The sequence below is a fragment of the Coregonus clupeaformis genome, chromosome 20 (genome assembly GCF_020615455.1).
Source record: "Coregonus clupeaformis isolate EN_2021a chromosome 20, ASM2061545v1, whole genome shotgun sequence".
In the NCBI taxonomy this organism is placed as follows: Eukaryota; Metazoa; Chordata; class Actinopteri; order Salmoniformes; family Salmonidae; genus Coregonus; species Coregonus clupeaformis.
In genome coordinates this window covers 49,576,598-49,598,282 of record NC_059211.1, presented here as the reverse complement: position 1 = coordinate 49,598,282, position 21,685 = coordinate 49,576,598, and the positions used below count along the sequence as shown (strand labels likewise).

General features: G+C 41.4%; 1 protein-coding gene across 1 annotated transcript; it reads left to right on the top strand.

Moving 5' to 3' along the window:
• Window positions 1-2,206: 2,206 nt before the first annotated feature.
• On the top strand, window positions 2,207-20,022 carry LOC121533596 (cystinosin). The gene is made up of 11 exons (XM_041839682.2): window positions 2,207-2,270; window positions 2,478-2,557; window positions 2,656-2,734; window positions 2,839-2,926; window positions 3,196-3,299; window positions 3,416-3,553; window positions 3,654-3,753; window positions 3,908-4,027; window positions 4,281-4,451; window positions 4,599-4,716; window positions 18,422-20,022. The coding sequence occupies exons 2-11, from the start codon at window positions 2,497-2,499 to the stop codon at window positions 18,562-18,564; spliced, it is 1,122 nt and encodes a 373-aa protein (XP_041695616.1). The 5' UTR covers window positions 2,207-2,270; window positions 2,478-2,496; the 3' UTR covers window positions 18,565-20,022.
• Window positions 20,023-21,685: the final 1,663 nt, after the last annotated feature.

Here is a 21,685-nt window from a genome sequence, read left to right as displayed (position 1 = left end):
TGAGTAAAATAAACATTTTGACTCTCGGGGCTGGTGATCAATAACGGTAGATCACAGGCAGACAAAGAAGACATCCTCATGATCTGTGGAGTCCCGGCTTTCGGTGTGCATCGACGTATTCTGTGTTTATTTCGTTTATGCTTCACAACACTAACTGAAACGTAGGTAGCAGCCATCTTGAAATGAGGTCATCGGCTCGGCCTGCCCTTATACATTCATATGCCCATATATGGTAGTAAGTCACACCAAAGATTTTAAGGCACAGATCAATAGCCAAGATACTCAGCTTAACGCAGACACCCTGCTTTTGCAGATAGGGACTACCGTTCTCATACCCGACTGAATTGAATAAAAAAAATCTAATAGGATCCCCAAATATGGGGACAATACATTTAAGAGTTAAGAGGGGAAAATATACCAAATTATTTTATGGTGAGGTACATGGGCTACTAACAGTTTACTACACAACATACTTAGTATTACTTTCTTAGCTACGGTATACATATCTCCCTGGCATATTACATCATTTTTGCAGCAGCATACAATACATTTTTGGACTCACCTTGTTGTGCTGTGCTCACTTGAACAGGAAGGTGGCGCGGCGGTCCTTCGTGGGCAAATTTTGTCATCAAACTTTGTCATCAAAGTCTGGCATTCTCTGGATTTATGGTGCATGTAAGACAACAGGGAACTCAGGAAAAAACAAGGTCGAATCATGATGACTTCAGTAATCTTCAGGTCGTAGCTCTAGAAAGAGGCCCGAGTTCCAGATTAACAATTCCGAGTTGGATGACCGTTCAAAACATATTTTCCCTTGACTGAGCTCGTTTTTCCAGAGTTCCCAGTTGTCTTGAACTCACTGAAGTCAGATTTTGCAGTGAGTTAACAGTTGTTTTGAGCGCGCACAAATCATGCTTCATTGACAGCATGGCCAATGTTCAATGTTTATCATTTTAAGCTTGGAAAAGAGACCCTTAAATCCAGACTTGGGACCACACAGCCACTCCACTGAATAGCAGGCTAGTGATTGCTTTGCAATGCTTGCAGTTAGCCACTGATTCCTTCCAAACCATTCATTGTTGAATTTGCGATTTCAAACTTGTTGTGTAATGTTTATGTCCAATGGCCGATGAGCACCGATACGTTTTATCTATAATTTATCTTCATTATTTCTCTTCATATGACAAGGATGATTAAAAAGGATTTGCCAGTAGATTGTTGACTTGATTCGTGATGATGACTGATAGCTAAGATTTTGAAAGTATGACGTTGACATTATCAGTCCAATCAAAGCTACTGTAGATATAACGCGATTTTACATCATTTTATCTGTGGCCAATGACCTTGAGCCTTCTTGGATGGGCACTTCTAATGTAACTCTATGGCAGCACCCAATGGGCTTGAATTTCCGAGCTCTGCCCTTAGATTTGGTGGTGACAAGTGTCCCCATGAGTGACAGAACACTGAGCTAATCACGGCGCAACTAGAGAACATTACCAACACTTACGCTCTGTCTTTTCTGTTGGATGCTCAACCTCCACAGAAAGCACTGAGCTAGGCTGAAACACCTGCATTTTGGAGCTGCCTTTCTCAAGAAATCAAAAAAGTGGCTTTATTAACTCAATTATTGAGTTGACACGTTTTATTTTTTTGTGTGTTTCTTTTTTTTTGCTAAAAATGTGGGGCTCTGAATGATAGGTCGCCACTGATCATCAATATTTCAATATTTTATTTGGACGGGCAAGGAGGTAAGGTTGAGCGGGCCAGGCCCCCTAGGGCCCGCCCATAATGCTTGCCCTGGCACGGTACCAGTTTAACAAATCAAAGGAAGTATATATGGAAGTAGTTTAGTGCCCCCCCAAAAAGTGGTTACAAATGGGTAAAAATCTAATCTTTCTGATATCTATTTTTGTTTTACTTTTTGTCTATCTGTTTTTCCATGTATGAATCTGTTATTCAATGCGTTTCTATGGACACATAGCAGTAAGGTAAAATTAAATGTTTCATCAAATTATTTCGGGGTCCTAAAATTCCAAATCTAATAGCTAAATTATACTTGGTATGGCTATCTTAAAACAATTCCATATGTTAGCTTAGTAGAACCACCTCTTAAGGATTGTTTTAACTGCGCCGTGTTAAACATCCCACAACATTGAAAGTCTTGAACGCACCCTAGATAGCGCGTCATAGCCTACACGAGCGAAGTCATATGACCTAACATTAGTACCAGCTCACAGAAGCAGAGGAAAACAAAGGACTACTCAGCTGCGGTAATGTATAATTAGTTGATTTCAGGATTAGATACTGTATTGAACCAGCTAACTATTGTTGTTCAGACGAAACTCTTTTACCGTGATATATATGGCACATTGCTGTTGTCATTATGGATTTGTATGGAGGCATATGTTGACTAATGCAGATTGTTTGGTCAGCAATGTTCCTCATACACGTCATATCTTCCTCTTTTGCACTTTCAGAGTTCAGCTATCCCTCGAGATGGCAGATAAGAACTTTCTGTCATTCTTGGTCATAACTCTCTGTACAGTCATTACATGTGGTGAGTTTGCCCTTGTCCAACCAACATAAGCTCTGATTTAATATCTGGCCATTTAAACATCCCTATTTGAATACTGAAATGTCATATTCCTTCAACAGATGGGAGTGTATCCCTATCTGCTCCAGCCACTGTAAATCTGGAGGAGAAAGGTTCAGCCAATATCACCATAACGACTAGGTAACTGTTCTTCTAGCTGGGCATCTACTACCAGTTTGTATCAGTATTATATCTATTTGTTGTGATAATTTGATGCAGTGTTTGGCATTTCTTTCTTTTTGCAGCGCTCCTCTGAATGTCTCAGCACTCATTCTTTTTAACTTCACTGACTCCTCTGCAAATGTTACCTCAATACTTCAACTGCCTCAGCAGGTATGCGTTTTGTTTCATTCAAACTCACTGAAAAGCAAGAACCAAGAACCATGTAATTGAATATTAATGCACTTTGATATCTGCATCTGTCATATTTCAATTAACTACAGTGGTCACAGTGTGTAAAATCAATACTAGCGCTTATGTTGTAGCCATAAATGCATATTATGTCCAAATGTAACAATTGTTTACAGTAACTTTTTATATATTTTATTATTATTTATGTGCAGTATTTCCAACGTTTTATGTTATGTAAATCTGATCTCCAGGTAGAGTTGCCTGCAAACACCACATCAAGCACTTTTGAGGTTCATGCTGAACATGTGGGTCAGGTGACAGCCTATTTATACAGCAACAACACTGACATTGCAAGGTGAGCTGTACAGGGTTTCTGTCTCTTAGTGAATTTCAACTCCATGAGAGTTTCTCACTTTCAGACTGATTTTTAAACCAACATAAAGTACTAAAAGTCTCATTTATGTTTTCCAGCCATAAGACCAGAATCCGTTTCTTGGTCATTAGAAGCAACATCATTGATATAATTAACCAAGTAATTGGTTGGATTTACTTCCTAGCATGGTCTATCTCATTCTACCCTCAAGTATATGAGAACTGGAGAAGAAAAAGGTAGTGCCTTTGACACTTTTTTCAAAATCCTCTGCATCACAGGATTTAGAGCTAAAGGACCTTTGGATATGGTTTCTGACTAACTTTGTCTGTTTGACAGTGTGGTGGGGCTGAACTTTGATTTTCTGGCACTCAACTTGACAGGCTTCATTGCCTACAGTGTCTTCAATGTAGGCCTCTTCTGGGTTCCATACGTGAAGGTAACCGTTTGCATGCCCTCACAAACAGTATAACAAATTGTGACGAATCCTGACTTGATACCAATGGGGATTTGCGCTGGATAATCTTCTATGGTCTTATTGACTCGGTTTTTACTCCATGTGGTTATATAACAGTGTGTTTCTTTATTTACAGGAAGAGTTTTTGAAGATAAATCCAAATGGTGTAAACCCAGTGGATACCAACGATGTGTTCTTCAGTCTCCATGCAGTTGTGCTGACTCTTGTGTATGTCTCTCAGTGTGCCATCTATGAAGTGAGTAACAAAAGACCAGTCTTTAGTGACTTCCTAGATGTCCCCCTTGGTTATAGACTGGAGACAGATGTTGGCTGGCCAAATATTGATTAGCTTATGTTTTGATTGTTGGCAAAAACTGATATTCATTTGATCCTTTGAGCAGTTTTCTTGGGGGGGAAGGAAAGCATTTTTGTCAAGGCCTCGATTAAACATTGACAGTTAAAATAATGTTGAAAGTGATTTAGAGTGTTCCTGTGTGTCTGTGTTGCAGAGAGGAGGGCAGAAGGTGTCCAAGATTGCTATTGGCCTTCTGGTGATTGGTTGGACGTTTGCCCTGGTCACCCTCTTTGTTGCTGTGGCCAATAAGATCACCTGGCTGGAATATCTCTACTATTTCTCTTACATCAAGCTAGGTGTCACCCTCGTCAAATACATCCCACAGGTATGGATTTCACAATATTTTACTGCATATTGGATGGTTTTAGCTTATATAATTAGCATTTGTTACAGTAGATGTTGTTGCACCTCACTTGGAAATGTATGATGCTATTGATTTTCATGATCACACACTGTCTGTGTGTGTCCTCAGGCCTACATGAACTACCAAAGACAAAGCACAGAGGGGTGGAGCATTGGCAATGTGTTGCTGGACTGCACAGGAGGCAGCTTCAGTCTCATTCAGATGTTCCTTCAGTCGTATAACAACGGTAAGGCTGCCTATGCTTCCCGTAGTGCACTAATGTACACATACCTCAGTAGAACAGGCAATAATTAGTCAGTGAAAATATTTAAAGGACAGTCCCAACAATTCAAAACGTGTCTTAAGTTGCAGGCATTTAACATTTTAATTGTAGTCATTCATTGTTTATAGTCATTCATTGTCATTCATTGTGTGTGTAAACACAGTGCATTCGGAAAGTATTCAGACCCCTTCACTTTTTCCACATTGTGTTGTGTTACAGCCTTATTCTAAAATGGATTAAAGGGTTTATTTCTTCATCAATCTACACACAATACCCCATAATGAAAAAGCAAAAACAGGTTTTTATAAGTTTTAGCAAATGTATAAAAAAATAAATAAAAAAAAATCACATTTACATAAGTATTCAGACCCTTTACTCAGTACTTTGTTGAAGCAGCGATTACAGCCTCGAGTCTTCTTGGGTATGATGCTACAAGCTTGGCACACCTGTATTTGGGGAGTTTCTCCCATTCTTCTCTGCAGATCCTCTCAAGCTCTGTCAGGTTGGATGGGGAGTGTTGCTGCACAGCTATTTTCAGTCCGGGCTCTGCTAGGAGACTCGAAATTGAGCTCAGGTGCATCCTGTTTCCATTGATCATCCTTGAGATGTTTCTACAACTTCATTGGAGTCCACCTGTGGTAAATTCAATTGATTGGACATGATTTGGAATGGCACACACCTGTCTATAAGGTCCCACAGTTGACAGTGCATGTCAGAGCAAAAACCAAGCCATGAGATCGAAGGAATTGTCCGTAGATCTCCGAGACAGGATTGTGTCGAGGCACAGATCTGGGGACGGGTACCAAAACATTTCTGCAGCATTGAAGGTCCCCAAGAACACAGTGGCCTCAATCATTCTTAAATGGAAGAAGTTTGGAACCACCAAGACTAGAGCTGGCCGCCCGGCCAAACTGAGCAATAGGGGAAGAAGGGCCTTGGTACCAAGAACCCGATGGTCACTCTGACAGAGCTCTAGAGTTCCTCTATGAAGATGGGAGAACTTCCCAGAAGGACAACCGTCTCTGCAGCACTCCACCAATCAGGCCTTTATGGTAGAGTGGCCAGACGGAAGCCACTCCTCAGTAAAAGGCACATGACAGCCCTCTTGGAGTTTGCCAAAAGGCACCTAAAGGACTCTCAGACCATGAGAAACAAGATTCTCTGGTCTGATGAAAACCTGATTAAACTCTTTGGCCTGAATGCCAAGTGTCACGTCTGGAGGAAACATTTTACATTTTAGTCATTTAGCAGACGCTCTTATCCAGAGTGACTTAGTTAGTGAGTGCATAAATTTTCATACTGGCCCCCCGTGGGAAACGGACCCACAACCCTGGCATTGCAAGCGCAATGCTCTCCCAACTGAGCTACAGGAAACCTTCACCTACGGTGAAGCATGGTGGTAGCAGCATCATGCTGTGGGGATGTTTTTCAGCGGCAGGGACTGGGAGACTAGTCAGAATCGAGGGAAAGATGAACAGAGTAAAGTACATAGATCCTTGATGAAAACCTGCTCCAGAGCGCTCATGACCTCAGACTGGGGCGAAGGTTCACCTTCCAACTGGACAACGACCCTAAGCACACAGCCAAGACAACGCAGGAGTGGCTTCGGGACAAGTCTCTGAATATCCTTGAGTGGCCCAGCCAGAGCCTGGACTTGAACCTGTTCGAACATCTCTGGAGAGCAGTGGCGGCTCCTGAAAAAATTCTCAGGAGGGGCAATTTTTCTGATGATTTAGGTGACCTACACACATTTTTAAAAAGATATGTCCAGCAACAACATGAAGACAGGGGCAGCATATAAGTCAATACCAGAATCATTTATTGACTGATCTCAGGGAGTGCTCCTAATCTCAGCTTGTTACCTGTATAAAAGACACCTGTCCACAGAAGCAATCAATCAATCAGATTCCAAACTCTCCACCATGGCCAAGACCAAAGAGCTCTCCAAGGATGTCAGGGACAAAATTGGAGACCTACACAAGGCTGGAATAATAATAATAATAATAATAATATGCCATTTAGCAGACGCTTTTATCCAAAGCGACTTACAGTCATGCGTGCATACATTTTTGTGTATGGGTGGTCCCGGGGATCGAACCCACTACCTTGGCGTTACAAGCGCCGTGCTCTACCAGCTGAGCTACAGAAAGTGGATACTCATGGATGCGCATCGCAATTGTAAAATGTCAACACAATTGGAGACACCACGTCATTTTTGGAGACATGTTATTGACAGTAAACTATTGTAGATGCGACTGCTAACTAAATAAAACATTTTAGCTGGCTAGCTAATCATCTTAGCTAAATGTGGGGCAAACAATTCAGTTATTTACCGTTAATTTGAGGGATTGGGGTGAAAGAAATCGAGTTACATAGTGATACTTTACGATATACTGTATTGACAATATCGCAATATAACCATATCCACCCTGTCCAAAGTCTCTACTTGGTCTCAGTTCTCCAGTAAACTTGTGATTATCAACACTAACCTCATCGTTGTGGCGGCGGACAGCTAGCCTGTATCCCTCATCCAGTTGAGTGGCAATGTTATTTTTTCGTTCGTACCATTTTTTGGAAAATCCTCGGGTGTAGGACTTCCCCCTTTTAGTAGAAACCTGTTGAATTATTAAATTTGGTCTGGGAGGTCCTAATTGTTTCGTTGCCAATTTATCTTCATTTGTTCGCCGACAAAAAGGAAATTCTTTCAAAGACACAATCGAGTTGCACTGAAGCCTAGCCATGTTGATAGTAGTAGTGAATTGATTGACGCTGCTACCCTCTCTTTTCTTAGTTACGTTCATGTGACGAAAGCGCGTAAGTGCATCCCCACAGACACCCATTGAGATTGTATTGAAGGCTCTGAAATTTGAAAAAAATAGATTTTACATGGGAGTCTATGACAGAAGTTCTGGGCGATTTTCAATCTGACTGAAATCGCCCCAAAAGGGGGTGGAGCCATTTGAAGCACGACTTTAGCCTGATTCGACATTTAGTGGCAGTGTGGCACTGTGGCAGATCAGACGTATAGATTACAACACTGATAACTACTGTTGCCGTGATATAATTGATTAGAAAAAAAATCCCTTCCTTTTCCCGTTTGGCAGTGCGTCGCCCATATCGCCCTATTGAACAGGCCGCCCCTGCTGGAGAGACCTGAAAATAGCTGTGCAGCAATGCTCTCACCATCCAACCTGACAGCGCTTGAGAGGATCTGCAAAGAGGAATAGGAGAAACTCCCCAAATACAGGTGTGCCAAGCTTGTAGCATCATACCCAAGAAGACTCGAGGCTGTAATTGCTGCCAAAGGTGCTTCAACAAAGTACTGAGTAAAGGGTCTGAATACTTATGTAAATAGAATATTTCTGTTTTTTATTTTCTATACATTTGAAAAAAGTTCTAGCAACCTGTTTTGGTTGGCAATTATGGGGTATTGTGTGTAGATTGATGAGGGGGATAAATATTTAATAAATTTTTGAATAAGGCTGTAACGTAACAAAGTGGAAAAAGTCAAGGGGTCCGAATACTTTCCGAATGCACTGGGAAGACACATTTATGTATGTATTTGTACAGTACCAGTCAAAAGTTTGAACACACCTACTCATTCAAGGGTTTTTCTTTATTTTTTACTATTTTCTACATTGTAGAATAATAGTGAAGACATCAAAACTATGAAATAACACATGGAATCATGTAGTAACCCAAAAAGTGTTAAACAAAATATATTTTCTATTTGAGATTCTTCAAATTGCCACCCTTTGCCTTGATGACAGCTTTGCACAATCTTGGCATTCTCTCAACCAGCTTCACCTGGAATGCATTTCCAACAGTCTTGAAGGTGTTCCCACATATGCTGAGCACTTGTTGGCTGCTTTTCCTTCACTCTGCTGTCCGACTCATCCCAAACCACCTCAGTTGGGTTGAGGTCATCTGATGCAGCACTCAATCACTCTCTTTCTTGTTAAAATAGCCCTTACACAGCCTGGAGGTATGTTGGGTCATTGTCCTGTTGAAAAACAAATGATAGTCCCACTAAGCCCAAACCAGATGGGATGGCGTATCGCTGCAGAATGCTGTGGTAGCCATGCTGGTTATGTGTGCCTTGAATTCTAAATAAATCACAGACGGTGTCACCAGCAAAGCACCCCCACACCATAACACCTCCTCCTCCATGCTTTACGGTGTCACAATACAACTGATTGGCTCAAATGCATTAAGAAGGAAAGGAATTCCACAAATTAACTTTTAAGAAGGCACACCTGTTAATTATAATGAATTCCAGGTGACTACCTCATGAAGCTGGTTGAGGGAATGCCAAGAGTGTGTAAAGCTGTCATCAAGGCAAAGGGTGGCTATGTGAAGAATCTCAAATATAAAATATATTTTGATTTTTTTAACACTTTTTTTGGTTACTACATGATTCAATATGTGTTATTTCATAGTTTTGATGTCTTCACTATTATTATACAATGTAAAAATGTCAGAAAAACCCTTGAATGAGTAGGTGTCCAAACTTTTGACTGTGTGTGTGTGTGTGTGTGTGTGTGTGTGTATACATACATACAAACGTATGTGGACACCCCTTCAAATTAGTGGATTTGGCTATTTCAGCCACACCCATTGCTGACAGGTGTATAAAGTCGAGCACACAGCCATGCAATTTCCATAGTCAAACATTGGCAGTAGAATGGCCTTACTGAAGAGCTCAGGGACTTTCAACGTGGCACCGTCATAGGATGCCACATTTCCAACAAGTCAGTTGGTCAAATTTCTACCCTGCTAGAGCTGCCCAGGTCAACTGTAAGTGCTGTTGTTGTGAAGTGGAAAGTCTAGGAGCAACAAAGGCTCAGCCGCGAAGTGGTAGGCCACACAAGCTCACAGAACATGGTGGATGCCAGGAGAACACTACCTGCCCCAATGCATAGTGCCAACTGTAATGTTTGGTGGAGGAGGAATAATGGTCTTGGGCTGTTTTTCATGGTTCGGGCTCCTCAGTTCCAGTGAAGGGAAATCTTTAATGCTACAGCATTCAATGACATTCTATACGATTCTATGCATCCAACTTTGTGGCAACAGTTTCGGGAAGGCCCTTTCCTGTTTCAGCATGACAATGCCCCCGTGCATAAAGCGAGGTCCATACAGAAATGGTTTGTCGAGATCGGTGTGGAAGAACTTGACTAGCCTGCACAGAGCCCTGACCTCAACCCCATCAAACACCTTTGGGATGAATTGGAACACCGACTTCGAGCCAGGCCTAATCGCCCAACATCAGTGCCCGACCTCACTAATGCTCTTGTGGCTGAATGGAAGCAAGTCCCCGCAGCAATGTTCCAACATCTAGTGGAAAGCCTTCACAGAAGAGTGGAGGCTGTTATAGCAGCAAAGGGGGGACCAACTCCATATTAATGCCCATGATTTTGGAATGAGATGTTCGACAAGCAGGTGTCCACAGACTTTTGGTTGTGTGTGTGTGTGTGTGTATATACAGCTCTGGAAAAAATTAAGAGACCACTGCAAAAATATAAGTTTCTCTGGTTTTACTATTTATAGGTATGTGTTTGGGTGAAATTAACATTTTTGTTTTATTCTATAAACTACTGACAACATTTCTCCCAAATTCCAAATAAAAATATTGTTATTTAGAGCATTTATTTGCAGAAAATGACAACTGGTTAAAATAACAAAAAAGATGCAGTGCTGTCAGTCCTCGAATAATGCAAAGAAAATAAGTTCATGTTCATTTTTAAACAACACAATACTAATGTTTTAACTTAGGAAGAGTTCAGAAATCAATATTTGGTGGAATAACCCTGATTTTCAATCACAGCTTTCATGCGTCTTGGCATGCTCTCCACCAGTCTTTCACATTGATGTTGGGTGACTTTATGCCACTCCTGGCACAAATATTCAAGCAGCTCGGCTTTGTTTGATGGCTTGTGACCATCCATCTTCCTCTTGATCACATTCCAGAAGTTTTCAATGGGGTTCAGGTCTGGAGATTGGGCTGGCCATGACAGGGTCTTGATCTGGTGGTCCTCCATCCACACCTTGATTGACCTGGCTGTGTGGCATGGCGCATTGTCCTGTTGGGGAACAATGTCAGAGCAAAAGGAAGCAAGTTTTCTTCCAGTACAACCTTGTACGTGGCTTGATTCATGCATCCTTCACAAAGACAAATCTGCCCGATTCCAGCCTTGCTGAAGCATCCCCAGATCATCACCGATCCTCCACCAAATTTCACAGTGGGTGTGAGACACTGTGGCTTGTAGGCCTCTCCAGGTCTCCGTCTAACCATTAGACGACCAGGTGTTGGGCAAAGCTGAAAATTGGACTCATCAGAGAAGATGACCTTACTCCAGTCCTCTATGGTCCAATCCTTATGGTCTTTTGCAAACCTCAGCCTGACTCTTCTATGCTTCTCATTGATGAAGGGCTTTTTTCTAGCTTTGCAAGACTTCAGTCCTGCCCCTAGGAGCCGGTTTCAAACCGTCCTCGCCGTGCACTTCACCCCAGCTGCCCTTTGCCATTATTTTTGTAGTTCAATTGATGTCATCCTACGGTTGTTGAGTGACATTCGAATGAGTTGGTGGTAATCCCGGTCAGTAGAGAGTCGTTTTTGCCCTCTGCCGGTCTGTAGCTTTGTTGTCCCCAATGTCTGCTGCTTGACCTTGTTCTTATGAACCGCTGTCTTTGAAATTTTAAGAAGCAACCTGACGCTCACTGTATCCCTCTGCCAGTAAAGCCAGAATTGAACTGTTCTTTTCCTCACTCAAAATTTTCCTTTTCAACTCTTTTGGCATGGTCAATAGTTCTTTTTTGATTAATATTACTTTTGCGGTACTATTAGCACTGTTTTTGCCATCCAGCTGGTCCTATTGCAAGAGGATAGTGATGACCACAGCAGTGGTTTTTATACTTTTCCTCGTTAAATAAGATTTGGTTCAGGTGATCACCTAATCAGTACCTAATTCAGTAGAATGAGGTGTGCCTGTGTTGGAATTCAACAAACACTGGAATGGAATGGCTGTCATACATGTAGAGATGCTGATTTTAGAAAAATGTGTAGTGGTCTCTTAATTTTTTCCAGAGCTGTATATATACAGTTGAAGTCGGAAGTTTACATAAACTTAGGTTGGAGTCATTAAAACTCGTTTTTCAACCAATCCACAAATTTCTTGTTAACAAACTATAGTTTTGGCAAGCCGGTTAGGACATCTACTTTGTGCATGACACAAGTAATTTTTCCAACAATTGTTTACAGACAGATTATTTCACTTATAATTCACTGTATCACAATTCCAGTGGGTCAGAAGTTTACATTCACTAAGTTGACGGTGCCTTTAAACAGCTTGGACATTTTCAGAAAATGATGTCATGGCTTTAGAAGCTTCTGATAGGCTAATTGACATCATTTGAGTCAATTGGAGGTATACCTGTGGATGTATTTCAAGGCCTACCTTCAAACTCAGTGCCTTTTTGCTTGACATCATGGGAAAATCAAAAGAAATCAGCCAAGACCTCTGAAATATTATTGTAGACCTCCACAAGTCTGGTTCATCCTTGGGAGCAATTTCCAAACGCCTGAAGGTACCACGTTCATCTGTACTAACAATAGTATGCAAGTATAAACACCATGGGACCACGCAGCCGTCATACCGCTCAGGAAGAAGATGCGTTCTGTCTCCTAGAGATGAACGTACTTTGGTGCAAAAAGTGCAAATCAATCCCAGAACAACAGCAAAGGACCTTGTGAAGATGCTGGAGGGAACAGGTACAAAAGTTTATATATCCACAGTAAAACGAGTCCTATATCGACATAACCTGAAAGAATCCCAAAACCGCCATAAAAAAGCCAGACTACGGTTTGCAACTGTACATGGGGACAAAGATCGTACTTTTTGGAGAAATGTCCTCTGGTCTGATGAAACAAAAATAGAACTGTTTGGCCATAATGACCATCGTTATGTTTGGAGGAAAAAGAGGTAGGCTTGCAAGCCGAAGAACACCATCCCAACCGTGAAGCTCGGGTGTGGCAGCATCATGCTGTGGGGGGGCTTTGCTGCAGGAGGGACTGGTGTACATCACAAAATAGGAAGGAAAATTATGTGGATATATTGAAGCAACATCTCCAGATATCAGTCAGGAAGTTAAAGCTTGGTCGTAAATGGGTCTTCCAAATGGACAATGACCCCAAGCATAGTTCCAAAGTTGTGGCAAAATGGCTTAAGGACATCAAAGTCAAGGTATTGGAGTGGCCATCACAAAGCCCTGACCTCAATCCTAAAGAAAATTTGTGGGCAGAACTGAAAAAGCGTGTGCGAGCAAGGAGGCCTACAAATCTGACTCAGTTACACCAGCTCTGTCAGGAGGAATGGGCCAGAATTCACCCAACTTATTGTAGGAAGTTTGTGGAAGGCTACCCGAAACGTTTGACCCAAGTTAAACAATTTAAAGGCAATGCTACCAAATACTAATTGAGTGTATGTAAACTTCTGACCCACTGGGAATGTGATGAAATAAATAAAAGCTGAAATAAATCATTCTCTCTACTATTATTCTGACATTTCACATTCTTAAAATAAAGTGGTGATCCTAACTGACCTAAAACAGGGAATTTTTACTAGGATTAAATGTCAGGAATTGTGAAAAACTGAGTTTAAATGTATTTGGCTAAGTTGTATGTAAACTTCCGACTTCAGCTGTGTGTGTGTATATATATATATATATATATACATACACAGTGCCCTCCACTATTATTGGCACCCCTGTTTAAGATGTGGTCGAGGACTTCCAAAAATTCTCTTTTTTTTTTAAACAACATAGAACCCAAATGCAAAAAAAGAGAAAAATCCAACCTTTTATTTAAGTACATTACTTTGGTGGTAAAACAAAAAATCACACATTTAGAAAAAAAAAAACTTGAAGTCATGTGTCCCACAATTATTGGCACCCCTAACAATCCCGCTGTAAATTTTAATTGATTTTTTTTAAAATATATTTTTCTGTAGTTGCTAAAGTTGGTCAGGGTATCTAGGAACTTTTAATTAGTAATTCATGACTTCCTGTTTCCCTGGGGTATAAATATGACGTGACACAGAGGCCTAATTCTCTTACCCATTTGTCAACATGGCAAAGACAAGAGAACACACCATTCAAGTAAGGCAGATTTGTGTCGACCTTCATATGTCAGGCAATGGCTACAAGAAAATAGCCACTCGCCTTAACTTGCCCGTATCTACAGTCAGAGGAATCATTAAGAAGTTTAAAACAACTGGAACAGTGACAAACAAGGCTGGAAGAGGTCCCAAGTTTATCTTGCCACAACGCACAGTGAGGAGGATGGTAAGAGAAGTAAAAAAAGTCCTAAGCTCACTGTCACAGAATTGCATCAAAGAGTGGCATCTTGGGGTCACAAAGTCTCCAAAACAACCATCAGACGCTCTCTACATGCCAACAAGCTGTTTGGGAGGCATGCAAGGAAAAAGCCTTTTCTCACTAACACTCACAAACGTAAACGTCTGGAGTTTGCTAAGCGGCACTGGGACTTCAACTGGGATCGTGTGCTTTGGTCAGATGTGACTAAGATTGAGCTTTTTGGCAACAAACACTCTAAGTGGGTCTGGCGTAAAACAAAAGATGAGTATGCCGAAAAGCACCTCATGCCCACCGTGAAGTATGGTGGAGGATCTGTGATGCTGTGGGCCTGTTTCTCTTCCAAAGGCCCTGGGAGCCTTGTTAGGGTGCATGGCATTATGAACGCTTTGAACTACCAGGACATTTTAAATAAAAACCTGATGGCCTCTGCCAGAAAGCTGAAGATGGGTCGTCATTGGGTCTTTCAGCAGGATAATGATCCAAAACATGTGGCAAAATCTACACAAAAATGGTTCAGCAGTCACAAACTCAAGGTCCTCCCATGGCCATCTCAGTCCCCAGACCTCAACCCAATCGAAAACCTGTGGGGCGAGCTAAAGAGGAGAGTGCATAAGAGAGGACCCAGGACACTGGATGATCTAGAAAGATTGTGCAAAGAAGAATGGTCAAAGATCCCTCTCTCTGTGTTCTCCAATCTTGTGAAATGTTATAGGAGGAGATTAAGTGCTGTCTTGTTGGCAAAAGGGGGTTGTACAAAGTATTAACATCAGGGGTGCCAATAATTGTGGGACACATGATTTCAAGTTATTTTTTTTCTAAATGTGTGATTTTTTTTTTTTTACACCAAAGTAATGTACTTAAATAAAAGGTTGGATTTTTCTATTTTTTTGCATTTGGGTTCTATGTTGTTTTTAAAAAAAGAAGAATTTTTGGAAGTCCTCGACCACATCTTAAACAGGGGTGCCAATAATTGTGGAGGGCACTGTATATATATGTACAGTGGGGAAAAAAAGTATTTAGTCAGCCACCAATTGTGCAAGTTCTCCCACTTAAAAAGATGAGAGAGGCCTGTAATTTTCATCATAGGTACACGTCAACTATGACAGACAAATTGAGAAAAGAAATTCCAGAAAATCACATTGTAGGATTTTTAATGAATTTATTTGCAAATTATGGTGGAAAATAAGTATTTGGTCACCTACAAACAAGCAAGATTTCTGGCTCTCACAGACCTGTAACTTCTTCTTTAAGAGGCTCCTCTGTCCTCCACTCGTTACCTGTATTAATGGCACCTGTTTGAACTTGTTATCAGTATAAAAGACACCTGTCCACAACCTCAAACAGTCACACTCCAAACTCCACTATGGCCAAGACCAAAGAGCTGTCAAAGGACACCAGAAACAAAATTGTAGACCTGCACCAGGCTGGGAAGACTGAATCTGCAATAGGTAAGCAGCTTGGTTTGAAGAAATCAACTGTGGGAGCAATTATTAGGAAATGGAAGACATACAAGACCACTGATAATCTCCCTCGATCTGGGGCTCCACGCAAGATCTCATTCCGTGGGGTCAAAATGATCACAAGAACGGTGAGCAAAAATCCCAGAACCACACGGGGGGACCTAGTGAATGACCTGCAGAGAGCTGGGACCAAAGTAACAAAGCCTACCATCAATAACACACTATGCCGCCAGGGACTCAAATCCTGCAGTGCCAGACGTGTCCCCCTGCTTAAGCCAGTACATGTCCAGGCCCGTCTGAAGTTTGCTAGAGTGCATTTGGATGATCCAGAAGAGGATTGGGAGAATGTCATATGGTCCGATGAAACCAAAATATAACTTTTTGGTAAAAACTCAACTCGTCGTGTTTGGAGGACAAAGAATGCTGAGTTGCATCCAAAGAACACCATACCTACTGTGAAGCATGGGGGTGGAAACATCATGCTTTGGGGCTGTTTTTCTGCAAAGGGACCAGGACGACTGATCCGTGTAAAGGAAATAATGAATGGGGCCATGTATCGTGCCCAGCGACAGCCCCAAAACATCACTGCTCTAGAGAAGATCTGCATGGAGGAATGGGCCAAAATACCAGCAACAGTGTGTGAAAACCTTGTGAAGACTTACAGAAAACGTTTGACCTGTGTCATTGCCAACAAAGGGTATATAACAAAGTATTGAGAAACTTTTGTTATTGACCAAATACTTATTTTCCACCATAATTTGCAAATAAATTCATTAAAAATTCATCCTACAATGTGATTTTCTGGATTTTTTTTCTCTCATTTTGTCTGTCATAGTTGACGTGTACCTATGATGGAAATTACAGGCCTCTCTCATCTTTTTAAGTGGGAGAACTTGCACAATTGGTGGCTGACTAAATACTTTTTTCCCCCACTGTATGTGTATATATATATATATATATATATATATATATATATATATATATATATATATACATACATACATACAGTGTGGGGAAAAAAGTATTTGATCCCCTGCTGATTTTGTACGTTTGCCCACCGACAAAGAAATTATCAGTCTATAATTTTAATGGTAGGTTTATTTGAACAGCGAGAGACAGAATAACAATAAAAAAATCCAGAGAAACACATGTCAAAAATGTTAAAATTGATTTGAATTTTAATGAAGGAAATAAATATTTGATCCCCTCTCAATCAGAAAGATTTCTGGCTCCCAGGTGTCTTTTATACAGGTAACGAGCTGAGATTAGAGCACACTCTCTTAAAGGGAGTGCTCCTAATCTCAGTTTGTTACCTGTATAAAAGACACCTGTCCACAGAAGCACTCAATCAATCAGATACCAAACTCTCCACCATGGCCAAGATCAAAGAGCTCTCCAAGGATGTCAGGGACAAGATTGTAGACCTACACAAGGCTGGAATGGGCTACAAGACCATCGCCACGCAGCTTGGTGAGAAGGTGACAACAGTTGGTGCGATTATTCGCAAATGGAAGAAACACAAAATAACTGTCAATCTCCCTCGGCCTGGGGCTCCATGCAAGATCTCACCTCGTGGAGTTGCAATGATCATGAGAATGGTGAGGAATCAGCCCAGAACTACACGGGAGGATCTTGCAATGATCTCAAGGCAGCTGGGACCATAGTCACCAAGAAAACAATTGGTAACACACTACGCCGTGAAGGACTGAAATCCTGCAGCGCCTGCAAGGTCCCCCTGTTCAAGAAAGCACATATACAGGCCCGTCTGAAGTTTGGAAACATTATGCTTTGGGGGTGTTTTTCTGTTAAGGGGACAGGACAACTTCACTGCATCAAAGGGACGATGGACGGGGCCATGTACCGTCAAATCTTGGGTGAGAACCTCCTTCCCTCAGCCAGGGCATTGAAAATGGGTCGTGGATGGGTATTCCAGCATGACAATGACCCAAAACACACGGCCAAGGCAACAAAGGAGTGGCTCAAGAAGAAGCACATTAAGGTCCTGGAGTGGCCTAGCCAGTCTCCAGACCTTAATCCCATAGAAAATCTGTGGAGGGAGCTGAAGGTTCGAGTTGCCAAACGTCAACCTCGAAACCTTAATGACTTGGAGAAGATCTGCAAAGAGGAGTGGGACAAAATCCCTCCTGAGATGTGTGCAAACCTGGTGGCCAACTACAAGAAACGTCTGACCTCTGATTGCCAACAGGGGATTTGCACCAAGTACTATGTCATGTTTTGCAGAGGGGTCAAATACTTATTTCCCTCATTAAAATGCAAATCAATTTCTAACATTTTTTACATGCGTTTTTCTGGATTTTTGTTGTTGTTATTCTGTCTCTCACTGTTCAAATAAACCTACCATTATAGACTGATCATGTCTTTGTCAGTGGGCAAACGTACAAAATCAGCAGGGGATCAAATACTTTTTTCCCTCACTGTATATACGACACAGTGGCACAATATTCATAATACAGGGTTTCCTTTTCATGTCCACCCACCCACGAGCCCTGCCAACCCACCCACCCACCCACCCATGAGCCCTGCCAACCCACCCACCCATCTCTTTACCTGTGGCTGGGAGAATAGCAGACAAATCATAACAAACAAGTCATAAACATATAAAAAATAACAACTACAAAAACATACGGAAAAGGAAAAGACAGTTATTTAAATAATGTCTTAAAAAGGTTATAAAAGTACATTGAAATAGTGATACATTTTGTTGTTTTTCTGATTAATTCCATCTGTCTTAAACAGAATTGTGACTTACTACATCACTTGCTGAATTATCTGATGGTCTAAGTCAGGGTTTAATGGGTTTTTCTATTGTTTCCTAGATGAATGGAAGCTCATCTTTGGGGACCCCACAAAGGCAGGACTTGGCTTGTTCTCCATATTCTTCGATGTGGTGTTCATCATTCAGCACTACTGTCTGTACAGACATAAACCACGTTATGAGCTTGTGGGTGACCAGGAATAGGCTAATTACCTTTTACTCTTTACCTCTGTCAGTGAGACTGGGTCCAAATTATTTTCTATAGGACTTGTGTTCCCAGCCATTTAATGGGAAGTGGGGCCATACTTCCGAACTTGATTTTTTTTTAAAGTTTACACTTTTTCTCCGTCTCAAAATGCGCATCAGCCAATTAAAATCGTTGGCGTAGTTGCACGTGATCAAACACTATTGGTGCTTTCAAGACAACTGGGAACTCTGGGCGGTCAGCTGTGATAACTTGCACAGCTGGCCGTGATTCTATCTGGTTCAAATTCTGTATCGGACAATTAAAATCGTTGACGTAGTAGTTGGACATGATCCAACACTTATTCATGAAAGTGTCCTTAACAAAAGTCCAACGGCGTGTTCTGATAATCAAAGCAACTAGATCACGTGTGTTTGACTTACTGGTCAAATAGCTCTCTGTGTAGAGTGCCAACTCCATGTAATTGTTGCTGATTGTGGCAAGGGTTTGAATCTCATTAATTTTTTTAGTCCTTTTGAAATGCAGAATTACTTTTATTGTGTTAGTGAGTTGAGGAGAAGTGTAGCCAAAACCTTGTAAATGAAGATTACGCATACATTTAATGAGGAGCTTCTTGTTGGAGTCCCTCTTGCAGACCGACACATAGGCTACTGGCACTGATACATAAATAGGTGTTGCTTTTATAAGCTATATTACATAGATTTTAGTGCTGAGCGATTTAACCGGCGTCGGTTCAATTATTTGAATTCTATTTCGTTCAGTTTTTTTCTGTGAGCTAGATGTGCAGTTTCTGTACAGATAAATTAGATAAAGCCTGAACTGTGCGACGTAGTAGGGATTTGAAGTTTCCAGCAGTCCAATATTCTACATAGTTTAGCGCAGAAAACGTAATTAACTACAATCCATTGCGTGCCCACTTAAACTTGTCTGGTCTGTCCTGAGCAAGACATGGGGTGGTTTTTGTAAATTAATTTTGTCTATCTACTCTGATTTCAGACCACTCTCGTTTGAGTGTGCCAGAGCGCAGAACAACTGATTATTTACGAATGCGGAACACCCGTTGAATATGACAGGTATCAGTAACGGTTGGCAAAAAACTGAATTAAATTGTTGCTAGCAGCACAGTTAGTCACTAATGCTCTAGATAACATGAAAACAGCCTAACTAGCTCTGCTAGGGCAATTAAAATGGTCAGAGTGAGGTGTGTCTCATTTGTGTGTGGCAGTAACTAGCAAGCTAACCAACTTTAGCCAGTTAGCTTGGGCACTTGACTGCCTTTGTGAGGTCAGAACTCTCGGATCAACCCTACTCCTTGGCCAGAGCGTCCAGTGTGCGCTCTGAATGCTCAGAGAGCGAAACGCTCTGAATTTACTTAAGTGATAATACCAGAGAAGCCTGTGTTTGGAGGATATATTGGCACGGGTGTTTCGTCTCGGGCATGCAAACTGTGCCAATATATCCTCCAAACACCAGGTTCGAGGGCATTATCACTTTTATACAACGGGTTACCAACATATTCAAGTAATGATTGACATATTTTAATATATCGTAATCCAGGGTTGCTACCCAAGCAGCGTTCTACGAGACCCAGTCGTTCTGTATCTATGGACGCGACCCAGTCGTTCGTTCTAAATGTTCCATTGCCGTACTGGCTGGCAACGTTCTAATCCCTTGCTTGCTAGCTAGCCAACTACGGCTAATTTACAGTCATGTCAAACAGTGCAGCCAGAACAACAACAGTAGCTGCATTTGTTTAAGCTGTTTTCTAGTGACATTTATTTGGACATCCATAACAATGAGCTAATGAAAATGTACTCTCTCATCAGGACACTGTTGTTCAGAGAAGCTAGCCAACAACACAGCTAACACAATCACTTAAAACTGAAGCTGGAAAGACTGCAAACTAGCTGCACTTCGTTTCGTTTTACCTTTGTATATATCCATAAAAATGATGCCAGCTGATTCATGATTTCGACTGGCTGAGAAATGCTACCTGCCTGCCTGTCTGTCTCGTCCCGACTCCTGACACGTTCATTACTATGGGACAGCTGGAGATCGAATTTGAATATTGAAACAATGTTGCAAATGTCGGAGAGCCAGACAGCAAGGTTTATACAAATCTCTGCTGTTGAAAACTAAATGTTAGTGTCGTGTCCCGTCGGCTGTTGGTGGTTATTGCTGTCAAACAAAGAGTCCGCTTAGGCTGCACCTTGATTAGAAGCTTTTATTCATATCACAAGTTTACAGCATAAGTTACAGACCCGCGGTGTCTGGAGAAGCACCGTCCCAAAATAATCTGAATGCTTCTGACCCCCTCTTTGTCTAGCTCATACTTATAAACAATGGCAAAATATGGGTTGCTCCCTCTTCCGTCCAATCACCTATCCCCCCTGGGGCGTCACCCTACCACTGGCTACTTTTGAACTAAGATAAACATCTTTCCTTTTTCCCTCTAGAATAGTCATAATCTTCATACACGACATTAGTCTAAAAGAAATAGATAATGCCTAGATGCTTTTTATAGTGGAGATCAAGTTTATAAATTGCCTGGAGGCTGATGAGAGTGGATTGCGCAGTCAGATGGAACAGAGTAAATAGGCATTTTAAAGTAATAGATTTAGCCGGTGGTAACTTGTGGAATAGACACCGGCTGGAATGTGGGTTTTAACCAATCAGCATTCAGGATTAGACCCACCCGTTGTTTAATAAAGGACAACTTTACAATGCTCTGAATTTACAAATGGCCCAGAGCGCACTCTGATACACTGGAGGCAATTTACGAACACACACGGAGAGAAGCGAGAACGTGCAATAGGAAGCAGTTGCTTCGCCAGCCTGGATTGTGATTTATAGTTGGAATTCAGCAGTCATAAAAGTATACCTTATTTACTTTGAAGAACAGTTTAAAAAAAAAAATTGTATAATTTTTTTTGCAGACGCTCTTATCCAGAGCGACTTACAGTTAGTGAGTGCATACATTTTTTCATACTGGCCTTCGTGGGAAACGAACCCACAACCCTGGCGTTGCAAGCGCCATGTGCTACCAACTAAGCTACACCTTATTTACTTTGAAGAACTACTAAGATAGTGATTTTTACAGCATAGGCAGTAGCTCTATAT

What these genes read in the sequence shown, in the direction of transcription:
- LOC121533596 (XM_041839682.2), top strand. Translation starts at nt 2,497, where the DNA reads ATGGCAGATAAGAACTTTCTGTCATTCTTGGTCATAACTCTCTGTACA. An exon ending in AATATCACCATAACGACTAG is followed by an intron (nt 2,735 to 2,838) that starts GTAACTGTTCTT and finishes TTCTTTTTGCAG; the next exon opens with CGCTCCTCTGAATGTCTCAG. An exon ending in TCTGGGTTCCATACGTGAAG is followed by an intron (nt 3,754 to 3,907) that starts GTAACCGTTTGC and finishes CTTTATTTACAG; the next exon opens with GAAGAGTTTTTGAAGATAAA.